The 24,838-nt window shown below is 39.0% G+C and overlaps 1 protein-coding gene across 3 annotated transcripts in view; it reads left to right on the forward strand.

Annotated features, from left to right (window-relative positions):
• The window catches only part of SYNJ2 (synaptojanin 2), a 63,969-nt gene that overhangs the window by 6,445 nt on the left and 32,686 nt on the right, over positions 1 to 24,838 (forward strand). The window contains exons 2-6 of one of the 3 annotated variants that reach the window (XM_080587023.1): positions 1,803 to 1,889; positions 10,029 to 10,299; positions 12,561 to 12,786; positions 21,283 to 21,366; positions 23,090 to 23,151. In XM_080587023.1, coding sequence (XP_080443149.1) covers positions 1,803 to 1,889; positions 10,029 to 10,299; positions 12,561 to 12,786; positions 21,283 to 21,366; positions 23,090 to 23,151 — 730 coding nt within the window. Of the gene's footprint in view, positions 1 to 1,802; positions 1,890 to 4,255; positions 4,352 to 10,028; positions 10,300 to 12,560; positions 12,787 to 21,282; positions 21,367 to 23,089; positions 23,152 to 24,838 lie in introns of those variants that run through there. The other 2 variants (XM_080587025.1, XM_080587024.1) reach the window with 2 other exon arrangements.

Below are 24,838 nucleotides of genomic sequence, written 5' to 3' on the forward strand. Positions count from 1 at the left end.
TGCATCAGTCTGAGATCTAAATCTCTCACTATTTCTGTCATTCCCTATTTCTTCCTAAAGGTGGAATGTTTGGAGCAAGAATTCAGTGTATGCTTTTTCTTTTTTTCTTTCAAACTATAGAGTTTGAAAGAGGAGAACAAATTTAAGAAAAATATCAGTATCTTTTTGCTGCTTTTTTTTCTAGTTACTGAATATGACAGAGAGACATTACTTTTTTAACCTCTTTTTGTCTTTTTTTTAATACACAAGAAAGGCCTGACAATCTTTTTTTATTTTTTGATGAGACACTCTATCTTAACTGTTGTTGCAGAAGTTTTGTCTGAAGTGAGCTTTCAGAGTCTCAGCTCTTAAGAGATGCTGTTATTGAATATTTAAACTGTTGCTCTCCAGAGGTTTACATTAAACAATAAAAATCCCTTTATTTGCTTCCTGTTGCTTATGTTTTACTTCACTGGTGTGTGTGGTATCAACATTTTGCTGGATTTGTGTGATTCACTCAGTGTTTGTAAGAAAGCAAAATAGATTGTGAAAGCCTGGTGGCAAAAATAAAATTGAGAAAAGAATTAACAACTCTTCCTTATTCAACACAGATGCAAAAACAAGAGACAAATGCGTTTTCATTTCCTCTGGGGGTTGCCTCTACTAAGGACTCTACAGGAATTGTGCAAGTGGAAGCGTCCTTGCCTTCACTTCAAAATGTCAGAGAGAGATGAGATACTTATTTCTTTTCCATGCTTCTCACTGAGCTACTTTGCCTCTTGACGTTCATAAAGAAAAGTCTGCTGCTTTATTTTCTCTCATCCACTTCGAGCAGTTCAGCTTGTCATTTGTCGGCCAGGGGGTTTTAAGTTTTTTTAACTGCTGAAGTTTGCAAGGAGCATAAGATTTTAAAGCGTTAGCTAACCTGTGAAAGAACCATGTGTCTGTTTATTTGCAGTCAAGGAGTAAACGGACGTTTGAGGGTCACAGTCTTGTTTTATTCATTCATGAGGCTAAATTTGCTCCTCATTAGGAAATATATACAAAATGCAGGCTTACTGGTTCAGGAAGTACGTGATTTTTCCCTAAAGTAGCAGTGACGAGCTTGGGGCATATTCTGGCTTAATACTCAGTCAATCTAAGTGTTCAGCTTGTGCCCATTGAAGTCATTTATTGCAGAAATACACAAATCTTACAACAGCATTTGATCCTCTAATTTTATTTATTTATTTTTAAACAGTTAGTTCTTACTTGATTGAGATATAAGTTTAGTTCCTCTAGAAATCAGCATCCGATTTGCCTACATCAAATTATGTTATCTTGCATAAAAGATTCTGATTCTGTTTGAAATTATGCTGTGAGAATCTGGAAACAGAAACCGTCTCTTTTTGTACATCAGGAAAAGATATATTTTAGTTCATGGCCAGACAATTTTTTTGTTGTTGCTCTTGTTTTTGAACAGTGTAAAGTTTAAATATATGTATACATTCCTTTACACATTGTGAAACTAGCGTGGCATCTGCTAACATCTCCACCGTAGAATTAGGGCATTACTAATAATTATGTGTCCTGGAAAAGTAGTGCGTGCCCTTCTTTTTTCTAGGTTGGTGGGAGGAGAGGCTATATGCTTCTGTCCCATTGCTTTTTAACGTTCTTAAGCATTAAAACAACACATGCTGTGTTCTTGCAGCATTTTAACTCTACTAATGTAATTATTTTTCTGACTGAGATCAGCTGGGATGGATTGGTGTAGACTATAGCAATCTTAAAATTTGATAAGGACCAGAACACTAAGGTTTGCTGTCTTTTGTTTTGTATCTCAGCTCCAGAAGAAAAGGATGCAATTAAAGGACAATATGAAAAACTCATGGATGCTTATGGCTGTTTAGGAGAGCTTCAGCTTAAATGTGGTAAGTGACCATCTGTATGACTAAGATTATAAAAATGTCCAGACAGTGCTGGCATGCTGTAGCACCAAATGGCTAAAGTTGTCCAGTTCCTTAACATTTCAAAGCTAATTGCAGCTTGTTATGCGTAGTCTGGAAAAGATCTACTTCTTTTTCTATGCTGTGCCAAAAGCATACTGCCAAGTGATAGTCTAAGCATTTTTGGATTTTTTTTTTTGCTTTTGTTTTGTCTGACATTCTTAGCTGCCTGAAGATAATTGTCTGTCTTTTTTTTTTACTGCAATCATCCAAGGCAAACTGATTTCTCACTTTTTTTTTTTTGAAGGATCATATTTAAACAGTGATTAATCATTGCCATCTGAAACTGCAGATTTCTAGTCTTTGCTATAATGCCCAATTGCCTTTAATTGTGTAATTCACATGGAAAAAGATTTGCAGAAGCAGTCCTTGAACTTCAACTAGTAAGGAATAGTAAGGAATATTTATTGTCATTACTTTAATTTTCTGTACAGTTTGGGAATCTTGATTTAGCAGAGGTTTTGCTATTACGCTGCCTACAGGAATTTTAATGGAAATAGCATGTTTTAGGCACAGGACTGCAGTCACTGATTCGAAGGTAATAGTACCTTGCACAGCAGACATCAAATCCACTGATGAAAAGGATGCATTAAAACAAAAGGTTAGTGGTATTAAAACATGGTATAGTTCAAACATTTTCTGTGTTCATTAAGGAAAGCTGTATAAGACTTGATCTCGTGGTCTTAGAGTAAACCTTAATTTTGACTTGGAGAAATGACAAGACTGATTTTCATATAACTTAGTGCTTAATCAAGGAATCTGCGGAAGGCAATGGAGGTGTAAGCACTGGCTTATTTAGACCAGTACATGTAAGTGTATCTTTTTATAGCTTACCTACCATTTTATGGCTCAAGGAATATGATGCAAGATTGATCTGAAGAGGTGGCTGCAGTCTGAAAGATTTCTGTGTCGTAATTTAAAACTCTAGGCCCATCTAGTCTTTTAAATGAATGTGGGCTTTTTGTTTGTTTTGTTTCTTGTGGAATTAATTAGGCATTTCTATGGAGATGTATATCAATTTGTTAATGCAATTAAAAATGGAGGATTTGTGTTTGTTTTTTCTTGGCACTTGGACCTGTTTTTCCTCATAGTAGTCTAATTAATCCTGTTGTAATAGCAAAGGAATGCAGCTATTGAAGTCAAGCTCTTCAAGCTACAAATGAGAGTAGTTTCTTGTACGTGATGGGAACTAAATATATCTGGTTTTAGTCTTCATATTAGAATGTGAATTATTTCAGTTGGGATATGAAATATACTCAGCCTTATCTTTTCTTCTTTTCTCCTATTTCTGTGTTGCCATGTCCTTACTTCTTTTTGAACAACACCTGCTTAACTTCAGTGCCTGTGAAGAGTGAGTTTTTTTCATCTCTGAGCTCTGTCACTGTACCTTTGTCTTGTCCTACTGTTAAATTACAAGTCCTGGTACAGGACTTCCTTTGGAAAGGATTGTTTAAAATTGTATTGGTAATTGGATGATAGAAAAAAAAAAAAGTTTACTGCTGGAGGTCAACTCCTAATTTTGACTGAGTGAAAAGTCAGGAGGGTCATGCTGTAATGGTAAGCAAAGGTAAGCAAAGATTTTCAGCTGCCGAACATGTTTAAAAAAGCACAGATGATTGCCTGCCTGCTATTTGACCAGTAAAGAAGTAGCCCATTTTTTTCACAGTCTCAGTTAGTTTTTCCATCTTGCCCGTAAGTATACGCCATCCTTTTAGCTGTTGCTTACGTAAAAGATTAACACTACCAAAAATGTATGTAATATAACTTTTTGCTTTCTTAGGTAATATATTCTATGCAAACAAGGGCATAATCGGCCAGCTCTTCACTGACCATCAGTTATCAGATACATTTTGTTCAGAAGTATCTCTATTGTTTTTTTTACAGCTGGAAACCTGCAGATCACAAGTAATAAATTAACTGAAAATATTTGTATAAGTACATTCCACAGGGATATTAAAAGAGCATATTTGTAGAGCAGAAGGGGAGACTTTTTCAAGACATGAAAGATGTCTCTGAGCACTTCAATTAATCTGTAAATATCGCTACTTAGGAATCCAAATAAATCACATTGTAAGCGTGCCAGAATAGATCATGCTTTTCACAAGAAAGTAGATGAAATATGTGAAGCTGACTCACAAAGTTAATGTTTCCCAGCAGTGATAACATTCACTTCTATGTACTTATGTCTGTTAACATGACTCACTAAGTTCTTCTGCTTTCTTTTGTGAGATGGATGGCAGCAGGATGAATTGTACAGTGTTTCGGAGCTGTATCCCAGCCAAGATTTTGCTGCCAAAGAAGATCTTGCAGTGGCAAATACATTTTAAGCAAAGTGTTAAGAGCTGACTTTGCAGCATTTGCTTTAAACACTGTGATGTCAGGAACGGGTTCGTATATAAAGTAGTATTTTGGCAACATCACCATGTAGGTTGCTTAGTTTAATACAGCTGCTGTATTTGGGGAGGTGCTCTGAATTAACTTGGCTGTATATACTCTTGCTTTTGTGCATACAATGTGTTTGATGGTCTAAAGGAAGAATTCTCAAAGCAAAAAAGGACAACTAAGTACCTGTTTTCTATTCCTTTTAATCATTTCCTAATATATAATTTTACTTAGGAGAGGGAGAAAGAGCGTCTTTGAGGCTAAAACTGTAGTTTGGAAAATCTTGGTTCTTTTTATGATTCTGCTATAGATTTCCTCAGAGATTTTCAGCCTGTTGCTTAGAATCAGATCCTCTGCTTCACTCTGTGGCTAATTTTGAAGGGAGATGAGAGGCGTAAATACCTTTGAAAACTGTTTTTCAGTGGACTATAAAGTGAAGTGGAGATATGTGGGGAGTGAAGATGAAATGCACTGGAAATGGAACATGCCGAGGGAACATAAGGAAATGGCATGACTGTTGGAATGGAGAAGGAATAAAAATTGGAGTGGATTCATTTATAAAAGGAAAAGGCAGTCGAGTGAAATATTGACAGTTAAAAAGGACAAAATAAGAATTGGATATTGCCTTTTCCTTGTAGCTCATAACGGGCAGCTCTAAAGTCATCCCATAAACTGCAGGGGAAACAATTGTCTGGAGTCATGTAGACAGGTTAAATACAGAAACTGCAGCTTATTATTGTAGGTGTGACGTACCAGAACTGCATTTCCTGTGGCAGGCTTGCTGAACTTCCATTAAGGCAGTTGGCTTCACAAGAGCTTTTAGAAAAGAAGAAAGGATACAAGTTATTTTCGTCTTGTTTCTCTGCCAAATATTCTCCCTCTTCTGCCTCCCTTGCGCAACCCAATAAAAGGGCATTCAGTGCGTATTGCTGCGAACAGTACATTTCTAATATTTCTTTGAAAGGGTTCTTTACAGATGATAGCGGTGATTTATAGCTGTAACAGGGCAAAATAATGATCTTGGTCACAATACACGAACATTTATATCCATGTATCTGAGATCAAGATTTGATCCATAAATAAGTTTTAAACATTTTTTTTTTCTTCAGCACTTTCAGTAGATCCTGCTTTTTCATAGGTGTATTGCTACAGAAAGAATGGGCACTAAGGAACACTTCACTTCTTGCTCCGATATCTTTTCAGAGATTTCTTTAAAACATTCAAGGTAGTATCCCAAGGAAACAAGAGACATTTCTACAGTCGTGATCTTCTGTTGCAATTCTTATGTTCCTAAATCACTTTCATCTACGGGAAAGTTTAGAAAAGCTAATAAAAAGTAGGACTGTATATTAAATTACTTGTAAAAGGTGTTGGTTTTTTTCTTTTTTTTAAAGAAAAGATATTTGGTTTCTAAGGTGAGGACATAGTAGAGTCCACAGCTGATATGATTGTTGGTATAAAGTCAAGGGTAGGAGCCACACCTGGAGCCTTGAGCACTTCACAGGAAAAAAGTTTTCTGGGATGCTTTTCATTGACCTTAGTGCTGGTCCCATTTATCGTGCACTTTGCAGCTGTCGGCTGAATGCAGCATGCTTTCTGCTACTGTACGGCACGTTGACATCAAGGAAAAATTACCATAATTTTCCTCCCAGTATACTTAGTTACTTTTTTTGGGATAACAGTTGTGGGCTTCTGTTCTAAGAAATAAGACTGGAGTTTGGTCTGTCTCCTAGTCCAGATATGCAGGGAGCTCCTGAGAGTAGGAAGCCTTGGTTAAATTTGATTAAAAGTTGTCTCCCCGCCCCCCCTTTTCTTTTTTAAATCCATTTAGCTATTGATGTTTTGGACAGAACAAGCATAAATACCCTGCATACTGTTTAACTCCTTTCAAGGGTTGTAGTCCCATAATGTGCTTTATAATGCTGCTGCCAGGTGGATCTGACTGGACCGTATGAAGTATTTTCGTAGTGACTGGTGTTAGTATGGGACTTCAAGTGCTACTTGCTTAAGAACAGTTTCACTGGAAACTTCAGTAATATTTTTAATGTATTGGTAGTGAGCTGCAGTTTTGAAAAAGTTAAGGCTGCAGGAATTAATGGAATAGTCTTGGCTGTTTTAAGGAGAAATACCTTTTTGCTTTAAGGAATGTCTGGGTATTTCGATTTTATTAAAATTGTGATATTTTCATAGTTAGCTCAGCAAAACCAATTCTTTTAAAAAATCCTCTCTTTCTCATGCTGTGGCCTCACAAATCCTTATACCGTAGGAAATTTCGTGTTGTGTTGAGAGCAGGAGATTTTTGTGGGGGAGGGTTTAGTAAGCCAGGAATGCAACTTCTTGCATTCTTTTGTGAGATTTACTGGATAATAAAAATGAATTGTGTAGGAACTAAAAGAATTTTTCAGTAAATTCCTGTCAGCTAAAAATGTTATCTTCCCTCCATTGAATGAACAATTACCCAAGAACTTAGCATCTGCAATTCTTAGAAAATCAATTTTATTTTGCTTCTTGTAAAAGTTACTTACACCAGTAACAGCATCTGTCCTGGTTGGAGCAATTTCTCCTTGTAAATTTAAATGCATTTAGGCAGGGTTGTGGTTGATACTTCTGTTTCCATGTTAAGTAGTTATTTTTCAACAGGAAATCTTATGGCCTGTTGATGTTTACATACCAGAAAAGAAACCACATTGGCTTTTTAAAGTTTAAGTTTAGATGTAAAAGGATTGTGGTTTGTTTGTTTGTTTTTGTTTGTTTGTTTTAGTATATCCACAATGATAATCAGACTTTCAGTGACTAGCAATAAGCAGAAGCATCTGTCTTACGTCTGGGAATGTTAAGTTTCTGCCATACGAGGTACTGTTTGGATATGTAATAGTTCTGTTTTTCCTTTGGAATAGCATTTTCAAGCTGAGAAAACGCCTAAGTGAAACCATGAATGGCTGTAGCTTGGTTATCATTTCCATCACAAACTTGTCCAATGCAGTTATCAGTATATTTAAAAACATTGGCAGCTTGAGTCAAAGGGAGAGAGACACAGGGGCGAGAAAGTGTGAGGAAAAACAGATTTGGGATTGAAAGAAGAGACCCCCATATATAAACTGAGGTGCTGGCGAAGAAGGAAGTACAGAGGAAAACTGTATTTTGCTGTGTACAGCTGTGTAGCTTAGTGATAAGTAATTTCTTAGGTTTTGATGGAGACGTGGTTAGAAGATGGATAGCTGAATAGTGTTTTGGTAGCATTAATTTTGCCCCGTTTTTCTTTAATGTTCTAGGATGTAAGTGTGAGACATAACACTGCACTCCTTTGCCAGCCTGTCGCTGTTCTAAGGTGTCATGAAAAGTACGTGAAGGATGAAGGCTTCTCCATAATTTGCTACTCCTTTCCAAGTACTGCAGATGGAGTTATTCTGTGGAAGTAAGGGGCTACTACACGGTGGCAGGAAAGACTGTCACAGCTTCAGAAAGCTGCCAGTCTCCTCACGCATCGGGGACAATGCGGCAGCTCCTTAGCTGTGATTTCTATTTTTGAGCTCAGTAGCTAGTGGTTTGGGGGAGGAGAGATGCTGGACCTCTGCATGCGTAAATGTGACTCCCTTTTGGAGAGTGAGTAAATAAGTGGAGGAGGCAGTGAAAAGAGTGTAGAGTCTCTGCCAGGGATTAGCAAGCTTCTAGGTAAGGCAATACTACATATAGATTTGATCATCTTTTCCCTCATGCTGTGCTTTTTTCCTACGCTGCCTTCCTAAACTAAGGAATTGCTTTATTTAGACCCAGTTATTTCCCTCTGGTTACAAGCTCCTTGAAGGACAGAACCACAGATAATGAGCCCACCAGTACTAAATTTTAGTACTTATTGGTTATTTTAATGTTGACTTTCCCTCTCATTCTCTTCTGAATCCTCTAGAAAAGGTCGCTGAAGCCAGTGCAAGTGCTTGTACTCTTTGTCTCAGCATCCCAGCCAGACAGCTCTTCAGGTCTGACCCTAGTGGTTTTCTATCCCTCAAGCTGACTGATAGTAAAGGATATTAATAATGTTTCTATACATTTTTTCCAAATGAGTATTGCAGGGTTTCACCAGTCACAAAAGCTATTGGCTGCAAGAGATGGTATGAAGATATGAACTAACACTGTGATAACTGATGTAGTCATCAACTTAATCCATTGTAATTATGTACATTCATATGCAAAGGAGGAAAAAACTATCAGGTTATAAGTATTTCTAACCCTCTGCTACTGTGTCATCTAGAAAGGTCTAGAAGATGGGCTTTAAAACCCTCAGAAAGGAGAACACAGCAAACCCTTGTTACAGAAAGAAATGTGGTGAACAAAGCTTTTTGATAAACACCACCTACACTGGGCTGAAGCAAATGCAAAACCGAAGTCAGCAGAAGAGAATGAATAAGGTCTAACCTCCCACCCTGTCCTGCTGTCCCAGCCCCAAGTGCCTACACAAATACTCTGGCCCTGCTGAAAACCACCCCGACTTCAGTTTCTGTAGCCCACTGTGCGATCTGGAAGCAAGGGCTCCCCTGCTGATGTTTCAGGAGCAAACTAGTTGTTGCGTGAGAGCTGGTCTGTGGTTTTGGACTTTTTCCACTGAGGAGTGTTGAAAAGCAGTCCTACAAAGCGTGCCCTTAGGGCACAGTGACAGGCTATTGGCAGGTCAGACCTTGTTTCTGCTTTAGTAAAGCAATAAATCTTGGCTCACTCCTACCTTTTCTTACTGACTGGAGAGCGTTGGGGTGGCATTGGCTCTGTAGGATGGCATTGTCTCTGTACGAGACCAGTTCAAGTGTATCACAGAATGGTTTGGCTTGGAAGGGACCTGAACAATCATCTAATTCCAGCCCCCTTGCCATGGGGAGATTGGCGGAGGAATCAAATAGTTTCTTCCAAGTAAAACTAGTGTTGAAAGAACAATTGTTCTGCTGCTTCTTAATTATTTATCATTTCAAGGAGAATGAACAGAGGTTGAAATCCCTCTGTGTACTAGAAATCTGATGGTGGTGGTGTTCTCAAACTTCAAAATTTGTCTTTTAGTTCTGGGGCTCTGGAGTTCAGCTGCTTCGTGATTTCATGTTTTCCTTCACAACCGTGAGAGCTAGAATTGTTTCTACACTCTGCTTTGTGACACAAAAAAGTAAAATCTCAAGAACTGATAATACTGAAACTTTTTGAATGGCTGAAAAAAAACAGCCAGCTTCAGAGGAAACCAGTAAGAAATTTGAGTGCTGGATATCTTTAAAATTCAGAAGTCAATTGAAAGATACATAGGGAGGTTCACACTTTATCTCATAATTGATCAGAGTTCTTACCTTTTCCTTGAATCAAATCCAGTGAAAACTGTACATTCTCCAGGGGGTGAAATCTGATTTTGAGTAGTGATCCAATACAGAGCTCGCCCTAAGTGGGGAAAAATGCACTCTAATACAGCAAAGGATAAAAATGTAAAAATATGTGGATTATTATGCAAATTTGGTCACTTACCTGCAGTCAAAAGGAACTTGGAAATGTAAATGAGCATTGGTGATGTGCTTGTGGTTTGTATTTTTTTTTTTCTTTTTCCTGAAGCAGAGATACTGTCCTCTGCTGGAGCCCTGTCAGCATTACATATGACAAGACTGATTGGAAATGACAAGGCCTGTGTCCTCCTGTAACCCTTCTGTAACTATCGCCTTCTAGGTAACACTCGGCTGCACTTTCTGGTCCTGGTGACAGGCTGTTCGTCGGTGGGAAAAATCCTGGACGCTGAAGTTTACAAAATTACTGCAACAGATTTCTGTCCTCTCCAGGAAGAAACAAAGGAAGAGGAACGTGTTACTGCCTTGAAGAAAATACTGAACTCTGGGATGTTCTATTTCTCCTGGCCTAATGCAGGCTCAAACTTTGACCTGACTGTGCGAGCTCAGAAGCAGGGTGATAACCACTATGAATCTGGTAACTCGTTCTTCTGGTTAGTACTGCGTGTTTGTACCAAAGTCTTCTGTCAGCCCCATCTGTGTGTTACTGGTCAAACGTCCTCAGAGAGAAATGAACGTGTGTATTCCAGGTGTGCCACCTTTCATTTCATTGTCATGTCACTTTACGGGGCCTGTGGCCTTACTGAGTTCATGGTAAAACAGTGTCAAAAAAGTAACTTCCATTTAATTAAAATCAGTCTGACAGTGAAATGCAATTCTAATAACTGGATTTTTTGTGTTTTTAAGAAGGAAACACAAGATTTCTTGTTCACACTACAGAAATGTTTCTCTGTGTGTTAAGAATAGTTTCCCTTGTGGTAATAATTTACTTTAAAAGTTATCTAACAGTAACCTGCACTTGAACTGTTCATAAATCACATCACCCATAGACATATATTTTTTATTTTTTAAAATATTTTTTAGAGTGTATGAGTTTAAAGTCTGCATTTCAATCTTTCAATAATGTGCCCTAGTTTTGTGTTGAAAGCATCAATATTAATATGTTTGCAGCTCAGTGTAAAAGTATGTTACACAGAAGGAAACTCCAGTGATCCACTGCTTTGCAATTCTTACTTTCTTGTGCTTACAAAGCAAAGTAAAAGCATTTCTTGTAAATATTAGTTGAGTGGAAAGGAAAACACAACTGCTGGGTTTTGTCTCTGTTAGGTGGGTTCCCCATTAAAGCAATTCAGTTTGTTTGCTTTACAAGTTCTGGCAGGTTTGTTTGTTTATTTTAAACAAAAAGGTACGCAGGAAACATAGCTGTACTGGAAACAAATGAGTGCTGTATGGTATAGGTGGGAAATAACTGCCCAAGTTTAATGTGGGTGTACTGCTAGAATGTGTGATACGTCTTGTGGCCTAAAGTAGGTGAATATCAAATTGTCAAAAAAGTTCATAATGGGTGATAAATAAACATGAGAGGAGCAGTTCAGTCAGGCTAAATAGTCTTTCTGCCCTTCTCTTACAAATGGTAAGATACAGAGTTTTGAGTTTCACCCAGGAGGGAGATAAATAAAAACTTGCTTTCAGCTGTGCTAATTACGCATTCCTCTCAAAAAGCTCTCTAAGCATGTCAAGTCTGACATGTGACACAAACGAGCTGTGTTCCAGTGTAGAATCTCCTAAGGTGACAACGTCTCTTAATAAAAAAAGCAACTCTCTTACCTGTCCCATCTTTTGAAATGTTTCATCTGGGAAGATAAGTATTTGAACTTCTCTTTGCTGCTTCTGACTAATCTAGCAGTACCCTGTGAAGAGGTTCCACTTTGCTGTGTGTTGTAGAGCAGGCACGAATGGTGACAACGTCACATTTAGGGCAAAGAGGTGTTCCAAAGAAAATTGATTGTAAGGCATTTATGTGATATGGGGAATGTTAAACTGAGCAACAGATTCTTGGAAAAAGCAAACAGTGAGATAAATGGTTATATGATGAAAAGCTTCAGACAGCCTTAATTATAAGCAATGCAACCTGTCTGTTAAATGAACTGCAACAACAACAAAAAAAAATCTAATGGAATTTGTCTGAGTCCTCACTGGGACTTGCTCTTTGAATAGAGCTAGGAAAAGGAGCTGGTAGAGATACCAAAAATTGTTTTAGAGTTGCTTTTTTTAGTTACGTATTTAGTTTAAAAATGTAGGATTGACTTTCACCCTGTCAGAGAAATGCTGTACTCTAGAAGAACAATACTTCAGGGGTTTTCCAAAGATATAATAACTCTTGTATAGATCTGCTGTTGAGCCATAAATGATCATAAGAGCGATCTTCTTGGCCCTCATCTGTGACTAAAGTCACATTTTGAAAAATGAGATGAGGAATAAGTCATAATAGAAGAGACCAGCATCACTGTTAACCAGCATGATGGGTTTCTTGGGTTGTTGATTTTAAAATAAATTGAAGGTTAAAACAGACGTTCTTCTTAATTTCAATAGCACTTTTTGTGACATCTGGAGTTAAAAGAGACAATGTTTGCATAAGCTGAATTGTAAGGCAGAGGGGCAAAGAGAGCAGTTTGGCAGTAGCTGAGCTATTAAAATTTGCCACACTCTTTTCATTGTAGCAGTTCACAAACATTTCCTATTGTGTAAATACTCGTTTTCCTAAATGATATTTCCTCATTTCAGATAAGGTATAACTGCAACAGAAAAGGGGTCACAAAAACTTGCTTAAATTAGTGATTGTTGTGGGATGGGACCCATGCCTGTCGGTCTTATTTTACTGAGTACACCATATATGTCTTGTTGAATTTTACAGGAACCAACTACTGCATGTCCCCTTCAAACACTACCAGGTGAACTGCTCTGACTGGTTGCTGAAAGTGATCTGTGGTGTAGTGGACGTTCGCACTGTTTACGCTTCCCACAAGAAGGCAAAAGCCTGCCTTATCTCTCGGATCAGCTGTGAGCGAGCTGGTGCTCGGTTTCACATTCGAGGGGTCAATGATGATGGACATGTGTCTAACTTCGTTGAGACAGAGCAGGTAAGCAAATGTATCCAATAGCCTTGAATAAGTCACTCCACTCTAGTTTAGCTGGGATAGGGTTTCCAACAAGAACAGCATTTTTTTCCCCAAGAATATTTAAAATATTATTGCATAACAGATCTATTTATGCCCATTAAGCATTTCTTTGCAATCTGTTCTTTTTCTGTATTTCTGGCCTTTCCATGCACAGTGTTTTCATTCATACTTCTGATTTTTTCCTGAATGTGAAAGTCACTGCCATTTGATATTGTGGTGAAATATAAACATGGGTTTTTGAATTACTCAGAGAGCTGTGGGTGTTAATTCATGTGAAACCAACATGTGTAACAGGAAGGGTCTTGATTACAAGAGACTTGCTTAGAAGTATCAGTCATGAGGCCCATGTGTTACACAAATGAGTGTTTTAAAAGCTATTCCAGAATAAACGTTGTGCTTTTATACATTCTATGTATGTTTTATTGTTTTACTAAAATTCGTCATGCTTCCCATGCTAGAGGACATTGGATAAATGTTCTCCCTGTGCTCAGATATATCCATACTAGTCAGGAGAAAGCTGCCCAGAGAAGGAGCTGTGGTTGTTAGGAGTAAAGTCCTCTTTGGCCAGTAAAGAAAACAGAAAAAAAAAAGTCTTCTCACAGTCAGGCAAATTCCAGTGCAACTCATTTTAGAATGGAATTTGCTTTATATGCCCCTTTAATTTGTGGGTTAATTCTCTCCAGAGAGAGATGATATGGTGCAGGTTTTGTAAATTTTTGGTAGAAACTTTATTTCCAGATGAGGTTGAAATATATGGGTGAAATACATTCAGCAGGCTCACTTGATTGACAAAGCAAAGCAAAATAACACAGAGGCTGTTGGTTTTACTGTACATGGTTTAGCTTTCTACTTTGAAAATGAACAAAAAGCACTGGACCCTGGAGAATCTGAAATCTTTTGTGCCAGCTGAAATGAGTGGTTTCCTTTTTGAATAGAAACAGAAATTACTAGCAGTCAGAGCCATCATACTTAATATACAGAAATAGATGTCTCCATAAATGGAATAGATAAATGGCTGGTAGGAGTTCTCAACAAAGGGCAAGGATCCGTTCATAGGCTTTAGTTGTTTTCAGTGTCTTCTGGGCAGCTCTACAAAACCGTGTATGTAGCATAACATATTTTTCTGTATGTATGTGCCTACATATGCACGTACAGGTACAATTGAAGTGGATTACTTAGGGGAGGCTGGTGAAACCTCTCTACATGACACAGTTGAGTGTGGCATAGAGGTTCTTAAGCTAGCTGTGTCTTTACATGTTCCAGGAGAGTTAGAGCTGTGTCACTGTAGGACTGTCTGATTGCTGAGGGTGACGACCTGCCTCCAAAGTGTCCCTCCTGGAGCACTAGAGTTTCCTCATGGCATTGAGTGAGTGTAGCAGCTCACGCAGTTCTGTCATTTATATATCCCTTCTTTTCCTGCTTTGCCTGCATTTTCAGTAGGCTGGCCTGGCTGCTTTCTACTTAGTGTTCGGGCTTCCATGACTTGTGCTTTTTGGATGCCAAACTCTTCCCCTGCAGCGTTTGGGTCTCTAATGTCAGCCAGGGAATTCTCTGCTAACAATTCTCTTTTGTGCCTCTGCTCCAAAGAAACTTCAAGTTGACTCCTGCAGCATCTACATCTTTTCTAAAAAGTCATTTCAAAACGCATTGGGAGATGCAGATAGGTCTGCTCACCAAAATGTGGAATTTTCCTCTAGGACTTGGAAACAGAAAAAAGGACATGTGCCATTTTAACTAATAACTTGGTACAGTCTGCTATTTTAGTTGAGTGCCTTCTCACAAGCATTAGTGCAAAGTGCATTACTGAGGATCTGAAGAATGTTCTCTCACTGAAATGCAAAGGAAAGAAAATGTTAAAGAAGGTTGTCAGCTTTCTTTCAAGTCAGTCTCATGTTTATGGCCCTACAGTTAACAGTTGTCTAATTATAGGAAGTACTTCTGCAATCCTGCTCACTGGTTGGGTCAAAAGTTGCTCATTCTATTGAATTACATTCTTGGAGTACATTATGTTGCAAATGATTAGCATGAAAAGTAAGTTGGCCTTTGTATCACAGCAGAAACCCTGAGGATTGGCTCCTGGTGAAAGGCAAAAGAGCACTTGGTTGCTAATGCTTCCCTTTGCTGGGGCTGGGTCAAATTCTTCACAGGAGCTGCTGTGCTTTGTTCCAGTTCAGCCAGGGGCTGCTGTGAGGTGGGAGGACTGAAGGCTTTTGAGCATTGCAATTGGTTAAGAAAAAGAGCAAGAGTGAAATGGTTGTAGGGTGAACGGCTCGAGTAGGTTGAAAATTATCACAAGGCTTTGCAATTTTAAAGGATTGTGGTTTCGTTTTTTTGTTTTTAAAGATGAAAATAAGTTTGCTGTTGCTAGTGGTGATAAACACTAGCTCTACCAAGCTAAGTGTCCTAAGAAAGCAAAGCTGGGCTAACCGCTGGGATGCCTGAGATCTAGTTCAAGCTGGCACCCGCTTAGCTGAGGAAGGAAGAGTCCTAGAATAAACTCTCTCCTACTTTCATAGTAGACTACTGACTAATCGCCTATGAGGTAATATCTTGGCTGAATAACATTTTGTTTCCATTTGCTGCAGCCTCTACAGTATAATGGCATGCTGGCTGTGTGCTTTCATGGATAAATAGCACCCTAGGATTTTGAAAAGCCAGGACTTTTCCCCCCTTTATAGGAATTACTTCTAACATTTTGCTGTTTTTAGAAGAGGGAGAAACAATTAGTCTTATCTCCAGGCAGCTCTTTTATGCATGGATGGTATGCTTTTGTCTCCTACTGAGTTAGCCTGGTGGCATTTTAGCTCTGCAATGAGTCATTTTTTTTGTGGGCTCACTTAACTGCTGTGACTCACAGTGTTTGAGAAGAAGGGGGGAAAAGTTAAATATCTCACTTCACTTTTGCTTTTCAAAATAAAACACCAAAACAAAGAAAACCAACAACCCTCTACCAGTGGATCTCTTGGATATTTGATCATTTGGCTTGCTTCTTTACAAAGAAAAAAGAAAGAAAAAAAAAAGTAGGAAAGACAAAAATAAAACATGAAGGGAGGGCTTTTTGGAAATCCCTGTAATGTGTACTTCCAACTTTGTTGCCAGTATTTAGAAAGGGCTGCCATTCTATTACAAAGTGCAGTGTTGCAGATAATCCTCAAGTAAAGTTTTAAAATTAGTCAGGTTCCCAGTGATAACTTAAACAATACATTTTTACTTTGTTCATGTTTGAGAGGTACCCGCTGACAAAGTTTTCTTTGCCAGGATTTCTCCTTTCCCATCACCTCCCCTATCAATCTGCTGAGTTGAGACTGTATCGCATTCTTTGAATTCTTCTCTGCTGATAACGTTGAGAAGAAGGCATGCTTTCCTCATTTAGTTTTGTGCCTGTCACTGTTTACGTTTCATCTCCTTCCCCAGTTATCCTCCAAAGAGTGGGGGTAAACTCTTAATATCTTAGCGTATGACGTAAGGTGAACAACTCCAATTTAACGAAAATTAATGGATGGTTTCATTTGTTCTCCCCTTCATGGAACTGTTTGATGAAGCATTTAAAATGGAAACCTTGACAGACTTCAAAAAGAAATGCCATGAATTTGGATTAACCTTCCCTTTATACCAGTTTGAGAAAAAATGTTGGGCACTGATTAAGAAAAATGATCCCTGTTTCACAATAACTCTTAGACCGTGTTGGATAGCTCTCCAGGAGAGGAATGGATGCAATCATGTGGTTGATTTATTTTCTGGATCCAGTCTTACTGTGGCCCCAGGCAGGACAAAGAAGATTATTTTGGCAAGTATATCATTGGATCCTGTGGTCTGAGTTAAAGGGGCTCATGGAGAGGTATGTTTAGGCCATCTGTTATCCATGCTCTTTGTGAGTTGTGTGGCAGAGCTGGAGATCTCAGTAACAGCCATGCAAGTGTGTGTTTTGTCTGTGTCCCTTGAATATGCGACGAATTCTGCCACTGGAAGTTGTGACTGGATAATTATTTCCCTCTAATGAAGCTGAGTGAGAGATAGAGGTTGGTGAATAAATTATCCTGAGCAATGAATAGGAGCAGCACACTGGGATTAGAACAACAGCTAGATGAAATAGATGTCTGCTTCTTGGTCAAAGCCAATAAGCAGTACCTGTACATGAAGCGTGAGCTTTCACTGTGTACCAGCAGAGGTGCTTGGATCAGAGGCGTGAGGTCTGCCCCTATACCACTGAATATAAAGGGTGAGAAACTTGTCCTCCTGAGTCATCAGCACCCTTTAGAGTCGGAGGATGAAGCCACAAAAAGAATCTTAAGATGGCAGGAGTCAAAAGAAACACATGGCAATTTCTAACACCACAGGTCAGAGGACAGGGAATTTGTCGTCAAGGCAAAGAGGTCCTCCACATGGGCTAAGTATCCAGTTGCTATTATGTTGTCTGACTGGAAACTGCAGGAAACATGTCTGAAAATAAATCCATCCAGCTAAATGGATTGGATTGTTCTGTGGCCCAGGTCCACTGAGGTCAATGAAGGAGTCCTCCTTCAATGTTTTGAGGATTTGATAAGAATGAACATTCTCCCTGGGACAGGTAGGCAACTGCTTGCTGTCATTTTGGAGGTAAGACAAAAGATAAGATTCCACAACTGGGTAGTTCTTTGAAGCCTAAGGACAAAGGCATAACATTAGCAATACGTATCAGCCCTAATGACAAAGTGTTGTTCAAAATATAGGTGATTGTTGTTGAATGGGTAGAGGAAAACCCATGTGATCTTCTTGGATGTATTTTATGTCCGTGACTTCAGGAAACTAGAGGATATGAAAATTCTGGAAATAAACTGTTGTTTAAGAAGGAATAGTTTCTTTTCTTAAAGCACTGTTCATCTTTTGTGTAGTGCTTTAGAATAAGAGAAATGGATCTGCTAGGGCACAGGGCAATGAAGTCAAAACTAGAATGACAAAAAATGCAGGACAGATATGTGCTTGTAGAAAACACGACGTTGTGAATGATGAAGAGTTAGAAGAATAAGATAAAACAAATTCTGTACTTATCCATGCATAAATGCTGGAATTGCATAAGCAACAAAGTTGGAATCTTTTATTTATAAGTGTAATTATAACCTGGATGTGTTATCAGTGCTAATTTAAGAGTTTAAAAAATTGTTTTATTATAGTGTATATAGGTGTTAAGACAATGTCTGTTCCTGAACTGGGAAGCCTTCTTAATCTTGGTCTTTGAACCTGCTCAGTTAGGACGTCTGCTGGGAGGAAGGTTCTTGCCACTGTTATTGTTAGGGCCAAGGGGCATGCATAGCAGAACGCAGTGTCGAGATCAGGGGTCATGTTCCTTGTAGTGGTGAATGAAGGATAATGGATATTGCTGAAATTCAGGGAAGGTTTGCACAGTTGTAATGCCTAATAAAATGTTTACAGTCTGTTTAGGAAGGAGTGACTTGCAAAAATAGTGTTATCCTCCCACTCATTAAAAAAAAACTAGGTCTTTTTCCAACTCGCTGGCAGCTTTGAAGAAAATAATTTTGGATTCATCTGGGTCACGAGAATGAGGTGAGAGAATTGTGAAAGACCACAGAATTGCTCCAGAGAACAGAATGAAGAGTCCTGTAAAAAAAAAAAAAGTGCTAATGTGGAGAACTTTCTTGTGAGTGATCTGTACTGAGGAGGCCATGCTCCCAGTTCAAAAACCTCATCTGAATTTCTAAAAGCTACATGTTAATGTGCATAAATATATATATATATATATTTTTAAATGCCTTATCATCATAAAGGAGTTCTATATTAGACCTCATCCTGACAGAGGACCTCATATCCATCACATTAGGTTGCGGGCATCGTGTTTTTATGTGACAGAAATGATCCACAAATAGTTTGAATAATTTTTTTTTTCGGTTCTCCAGTGGACAGCTTAATAGAGAAGAAAACAGAAGACGTAATGGGTGAGAAACAGTGAACAGAAAACGTGAATAATAATAGAAACAAACATCTGTTAAATCTGACAATGTTGAATCACTGGTAAATGGAACTATGAGCAGAATATAAATTCTATTAATGCAGAAAAGCAGAAATGTTTGGTCAGTATTTTTCCTCTGTATTTGGCGTAAAGAAGGCAGGATATATACTCATGGTCTATAAACTGTGATGAAATACTTGCCACTTAAAGTATAGCTCAGGAAGATGTTAAACTTCAGGTATTAAAATTAGAATTATTACTATTTTAATCAGTAGGTCTAGAGAATTTGGAGCTGAGACTTTAAAAAGAGCTGGCCAAAGAGATATTTGAGCTGTCAAGTTTTCAGTTAGTTGTGGAAACCGGGATGCTCCAGAAGACAGTAAGGAAACTGATCCTCTGTGGTAAGCTGTTTGAGTGGCCAGATTGTACTTCATGTGAAGCTTTGTCTGCAGTCATCATCAAGTCTTAAGATTTTGTTTCAACTCATCACTAAGGTGATTATTGTCAAATTTTGAAGCGAGCCAGTCTTATCTCTTCTTTGTATAGATTCAAGACCAGATCCTTGCTTAGTATGAGTCAGGAAAACACTGGGGCTGTCAGCGGAGTGACACAAATTTGCTTTACCTTAGAGTTGTCTCCTGAGGGTCCATGACTGCGCATGAAAAGGTGATTCAGTGTTTAGAAGTCACTGACTCACCTTGTGACAGCCTGTTGCAGTGAGGAAATGAAGAGGAAGCAGGTGGGCCTGCTCGCTCCTCCAGCAGTCCAGCTGCAGGATGGTCATGGGGCCAGGAGCTGGGCTTGACGATCCTTGTGGGTCTCTTCCAGCTCCGGATATTCCAGGATTCTTTGATTCTGTTCTCTCTTCTGAGCACAGAAATGCAAAGAAAGAGTGTTGCCATGGTAATTAGTTCTTGCATTCAGGTACGGGCAATTTTAAAAATTTTTTATCGTGAGAGTGTGTTTTAGACCCGTATTTCTGAAGCTGTGAGGCCTCACCAGGAGACTTCTGTCAGCAACAAATTAATATGAAGCACCTGCCCTCTCTTCCAGGAGTTGTAGGAGGATGAGATACAACATAGAAGGGTTCTTAATTCCTTGGTGTGAGGTGAAAAACACAATTTTGCAGTACATCTGGGCTAGATGTCATTCGAACACGGACTGTGTCCTTGGCAAAGCCACTTAAAACTTTCATCTTAGTGAAATGGGGGTAATTGTGAGTGCTCTGCAAAAATATTGTAACTGTTGGCAAAATATCTAAATACCTACCTCTCTGATGTAGGTATATGCTTCTTTTCACATGTGCAGCTTTAGAAATTGTACACTGGTGGTGAGGTCAAGGTCGGGGTTCAGGTAAATGAAGGCGCTTCGCTTGAGCCACCCAACCAGAATGCCTAGTGGCAAATCCCAAAGCACAAGCCGCAGTAAAGCGGTATGGTAACCCATTTTCATGTTCTTTTCTATTTTGGGGGTTACCAGCCAGCTGGCAGCTGTTCTGCTAAATGATATGATGCAGTTAGAGAAGCAGCTACCTGGGTGACCTGTATGGATACCATGCCTCCCCGGGGCTGCAGAAGACTCGCCGCGATGCAGGAGATAACAGAGATGTGTATCATGCGTATCGTGTGTCACATGTGGAAAACAGCCAGGATTCCACTGCTAAGTATAGGCCAGGAGAGAGAGCCAGGCTTTGCACAGTTGCTCTGTGGTTATACCCTGTCTGAAGATAGTACCTTTTGTGCTAAGTTAACATATAATGCAATGCTTTGCTTGGGGGGCGGCAGAGGGGGAAGGTAAAGGGGAAATTGGTCTTTGTACTTCACGTGAATTTGATTAGAAATCAGTTCGTTAGCTGTGGTCATAGAAAGTATAAAGGGAGAGGTTGAATTCTGGTCTGGGAATGAAATGGAGAGTTTGGAGCCTTTCACTGTAAACCTTGTTGAAGAGAAATAGATCACATACTGTTCACTGTATCTCGGGATGGGAGTGGCGAAGCTGCTGGTTTCACTGAGATTTGTTTGGGCACTCTGACATGCAAGACATGCAGTGAAATAAGAAATAGTAAATAAAGCAAGGGATAAGCTTATCCCACACCTGACATTACCCATCACTGGTCACAAGGAGCAATGACATTTTGCAGTTAAATTTTTTGAGAGAGACAGAGGGAGACTGTCCTGGTCTTCCCGAGCCTCTTCACTGGTAGATCAAATCCATCTTCATTGTGGCTGAAAGATCCCTTCCACATTGCCAGTGGTGGTGTTTTAAATTCTCTCTTATTTCCGGTGAGTAGTGAATTGAATCTGCTGTGTTGACATGAAAGCAAATACGTTGTGCTTTGTTCCACTGTGTGTGAGACTATGGAAAAGTGGCTGAGCGGTAAGGGGATACAGTGAGATAGACTGTTTACTTTTTTCACCCTTCGTGTTCAGTGTCTTAAACTGTCGTTTGATGAAGGAGACACAGACTGATAGCTCTAACTGGAGAACTCCTTCCATTTATTTTATTTTTTTCAGACAATTTACTTGGATGATGACGTCTCTTCCTTTGTGCAGATCAGAGGTTCTGTTCCACTGTTTTGGGAGCAACCAGGGCTGCAGGTAAACAAATAAATCAAAAAGCCTACCTTGCTTACCTCTCTTGCTACTTATAATTTAGAAGTTCCATAAAATTTATGTACTTTTTAAAATGAGATGCGGAGCTCATTCTTTGAAAATGCTGAACTATTTCTTTTCAGGTTTACTTTGTAGGAAATTGTTCATGTTTAGATAAACAGGAAAAAAAAATAGGCAAATAGTTATAGTTATTGAGGTTTAACATTTAATGTGTTTGTGTGCCTCTGCAGGAAAGTCTATGTAAGGGACTGTGTCCTGATGTCCTAAACTGAAGGTTGCAGCAATGCCTTTATAATGTTTTTTATTTGATTTGGAATAACCTTTCATTATGAAATGCCTGGTTAGCAGGAACATTATGCCATCTCATGATACTGACCTGCAGAATAAAACCGGAGTCTATCGATACCAGGAGCACTTTAACTTCAAATAAAGTATAATGTTGGGATGGTGTGTTTGCTAGATTTTGATCATACAGTAACGATGATCTGATCTTCTGCAAGGCAAAGTTGTAGCTTTTCATCAGGAGATAAATGCATCAGCCGTAGCAGGTTACATATGTGTTATAGTTTATAACCAGTTAAAAGCTCAAATAAGAGTCATCCTAGCACGCTTCACGTTCTCTGAGCAGAGGGATGAGCAAGTAGACTGAGTACGCACATATATGCATATGTGTTAGTGGAGAGAAGATGTTATATAACTTTTTTTTTTTTTAGATTCTTCAAAGATCATTTGATACTTTTTATCATTACATCTAGCACCTAAGAACCATTCAGGACTACTGGATTTAGTACAAAAGAAAGATGACTGTTCCCTCTGTTAGCAGCATCCAGGGCAATACTTTTTTATAAAGGAGGTTTGTCCCTGTGATTGTGCACGCTTCCTTCCCATGTTGTAGCTGTATCCAGCACTGTTGTTCTGTGTTATGAAGCCATAGAGTTTTTTCCCCAAATATTTTTGGCTAGTGTACAGCATCTTTGGTTAAACAGAATTTTCAACTTTTTAGCAAGGACATGATCTGCATTTTTGCTTAATCTGGATTAGAATGTGCAGCTTTCATTTATGTTGGTGAATACTAGTAACTCTTACTCCTTGGATGTGAGTGTGCTGGCACTGGGGGTGAATATGGTGGTGAAGAATTGCATAAACCAACCTCATGAAAAATAAAGAAAGATGATGGTGTACAGGAAACAATACATGATCTTAAAAACAATTAGCAGTGTAGATTGATGGTACGGGATTTTAACCATCAAGTTTTCAAAGGACTGTTCCGATAATTTCTAGTTTCTGTAAATAACAGAACAATGAAATAACTCAGTACACAGTCCGTGGAAATGGCATAACTGCAGCCTTTTCTGATGAGTGAAGAGCAGGAAGAGTGCTGGGCACACAGCATATTCGTGTGATACGGTGTGGGATATTTGCTAGAGGAAGTTGGCAAGGGGATATGATTTATTTGGCCATTAAAAAGATGCGTAGATATCCCTTTGCTTAATAATAATCATGTTTTCACTTGTAATTGTAAATGTTGTTGTCTAATAAAAGCTGTGGCTTTTGTGTTAAGTATATTATATGTGTGGGTGTGTGGAGTCTGTTAGGGAGGGGTATCTGGTGCTGTTAAAGAAATGTTTTCTCTGAAGGAAAAAGGGAGACATCTAGTGATTTAGGACTTCAGCAAATTTCTCTCTTTTCTTTCCGTTATTTTATTTAGGTGGGTTCTCATCATCTAAGGCTTAACAGAGGTCTGGAAGCTAATGCTCCTGCCTTTGACAGGTAAGCTTCATTCAACTTTGGCAATAACACAGCAACCTGGTCTTTAACCAAGATTCCACAACTTCATGCCTTCCTAGTAAATCCTTAGAGATGTGAAACATCCCTTATATGAGGTAGCCAGTCTCCCAGGTGTTGCAGGATTATGTAGGTTTACTTTATTGACTTATTTTTATGCATTTTCTTTTCCTCTTTCAATGCCAATTGAAACAATTTGGTCTCCTACCTTCTTTCTGAAAAACCTGAGAAATGCTGAGTGGTATGAAAAAGAAAGGTCTGTGTAACCCTTTGTAACATTTCAACAGATGTGAATTTACATTTACAGTACACAGAGCATGTGTTCTTCTTTACCCCTGTAACCCAGACAGTTAAAAATCAAACACTGCTTCCGAACCATTCAGGATTTGCTTTTCTCACTGTTGTACTGCTACACAGAAATAACAGCATGTTATTCTCTAACCAGTGTTGTGTGATGTTGTCATGCTGATGGTCTGCTTTACCCAGAGACTGACTTGTAAACCTTTTTAAGTCATTAAGACTGCGTGGCAGCTGGAAACAGTAAAAAAAATCCATCTGTCAGCATGATTTCTTGGAATATCTGACTGAAATGCTGTCCTTTAAGGGCAAACTCCCACGGACATCAGTGAAAACATTGCCTGAAGGATTTGGCCTCTTGGAAAATTTCAACTTGTAAGTGCCAGGTCATGTGATTCATTTCTGTTTTGTTCTGGTTTTGGCAAACGAGATCTTATGTCCAAGCTAAAAAGTGCTTTTAGGTGAGTCCTCTTAATTCCATGGCTCCACGTACTGCAACTTTTACCAAACATGACCTCAGTAACTGTTAATAGTTTTGCAGCACAAAAGGACCCCAAACAGGGACTGCAATCTAAACGGTCTATGTACCATAGCAGTCCCTGCTGCAAAGGGACTTAGTCCAGATTCTGAAAGCTCTTTAAGACTCATAAATCCTATTGAATTCAAATATGTTTGAGGCTCATGTCCTTGCTGTCACCTGGCGCTATGTTAAGTTGCTTTGCCAGTTTCCTGAATCTTCATTGTAGAGGTTTGCATTCCGCAGCAGAGGTAATTCGTGTAAAAAGAAAACAGTAACTTGTTGGCATCCTCTTTGTGCTTCCCCACAAATTGGGAGTACCTCAGCAAGGAACAACTCTGTAACACCATTTAGCTCAGAGTATCTGATCTCTGTGACCTCAATGCAACTGGTGAATTAGTTTCTTCTAAGAAACATGAGCGTGAGGATCAGCTCACACTATTCTTTCTTCTCCCTGTACACAGAAAAGCCTCTAGTTTAGGTGAAGTTAAGAATCTCTCTGCTTACAGAACTGCAAAAGACACTTCTTTGGAAATGGACAAAGAACAAGCAACTACGTATATGGAAACAGGCACCGAGACTTAACAGCCTGCTACAGTGTGTTAGAGTGGGTTTAACCTGTTAGATTTTCCTATCTGATAGGTTAATGTGTTGAGAAGGCACTGTGAGAAGGGAATGGTGATCTTGTTAGTGGATCTTTTTTCGTCCCCTCTTCCTGATAAACCCTTGGGGAGTTCTTCTCATAGTACTCAAGCAGATGACCTGAGTGTCAGCAGTTTTGGTCTTCAGAAATAACGTAAGTGGAGAAACAGGATCCTATGGTGGGATCCGAGGTGTGCAAATGTACAGGAAGAGTTG

The sequence above is a fragment of the Anser brachyrhynchus genome, assembly GCF_964034855.1.
Source record: "Anser brachyrhynchus genome assembly, chromosome: 3".
NCBI classification, from domain to species: Eukaryota; Metazoa; Chordata; class Aves; order Anseriformes; family Anatidae; genus Anser; species Anser brachyrhynchus.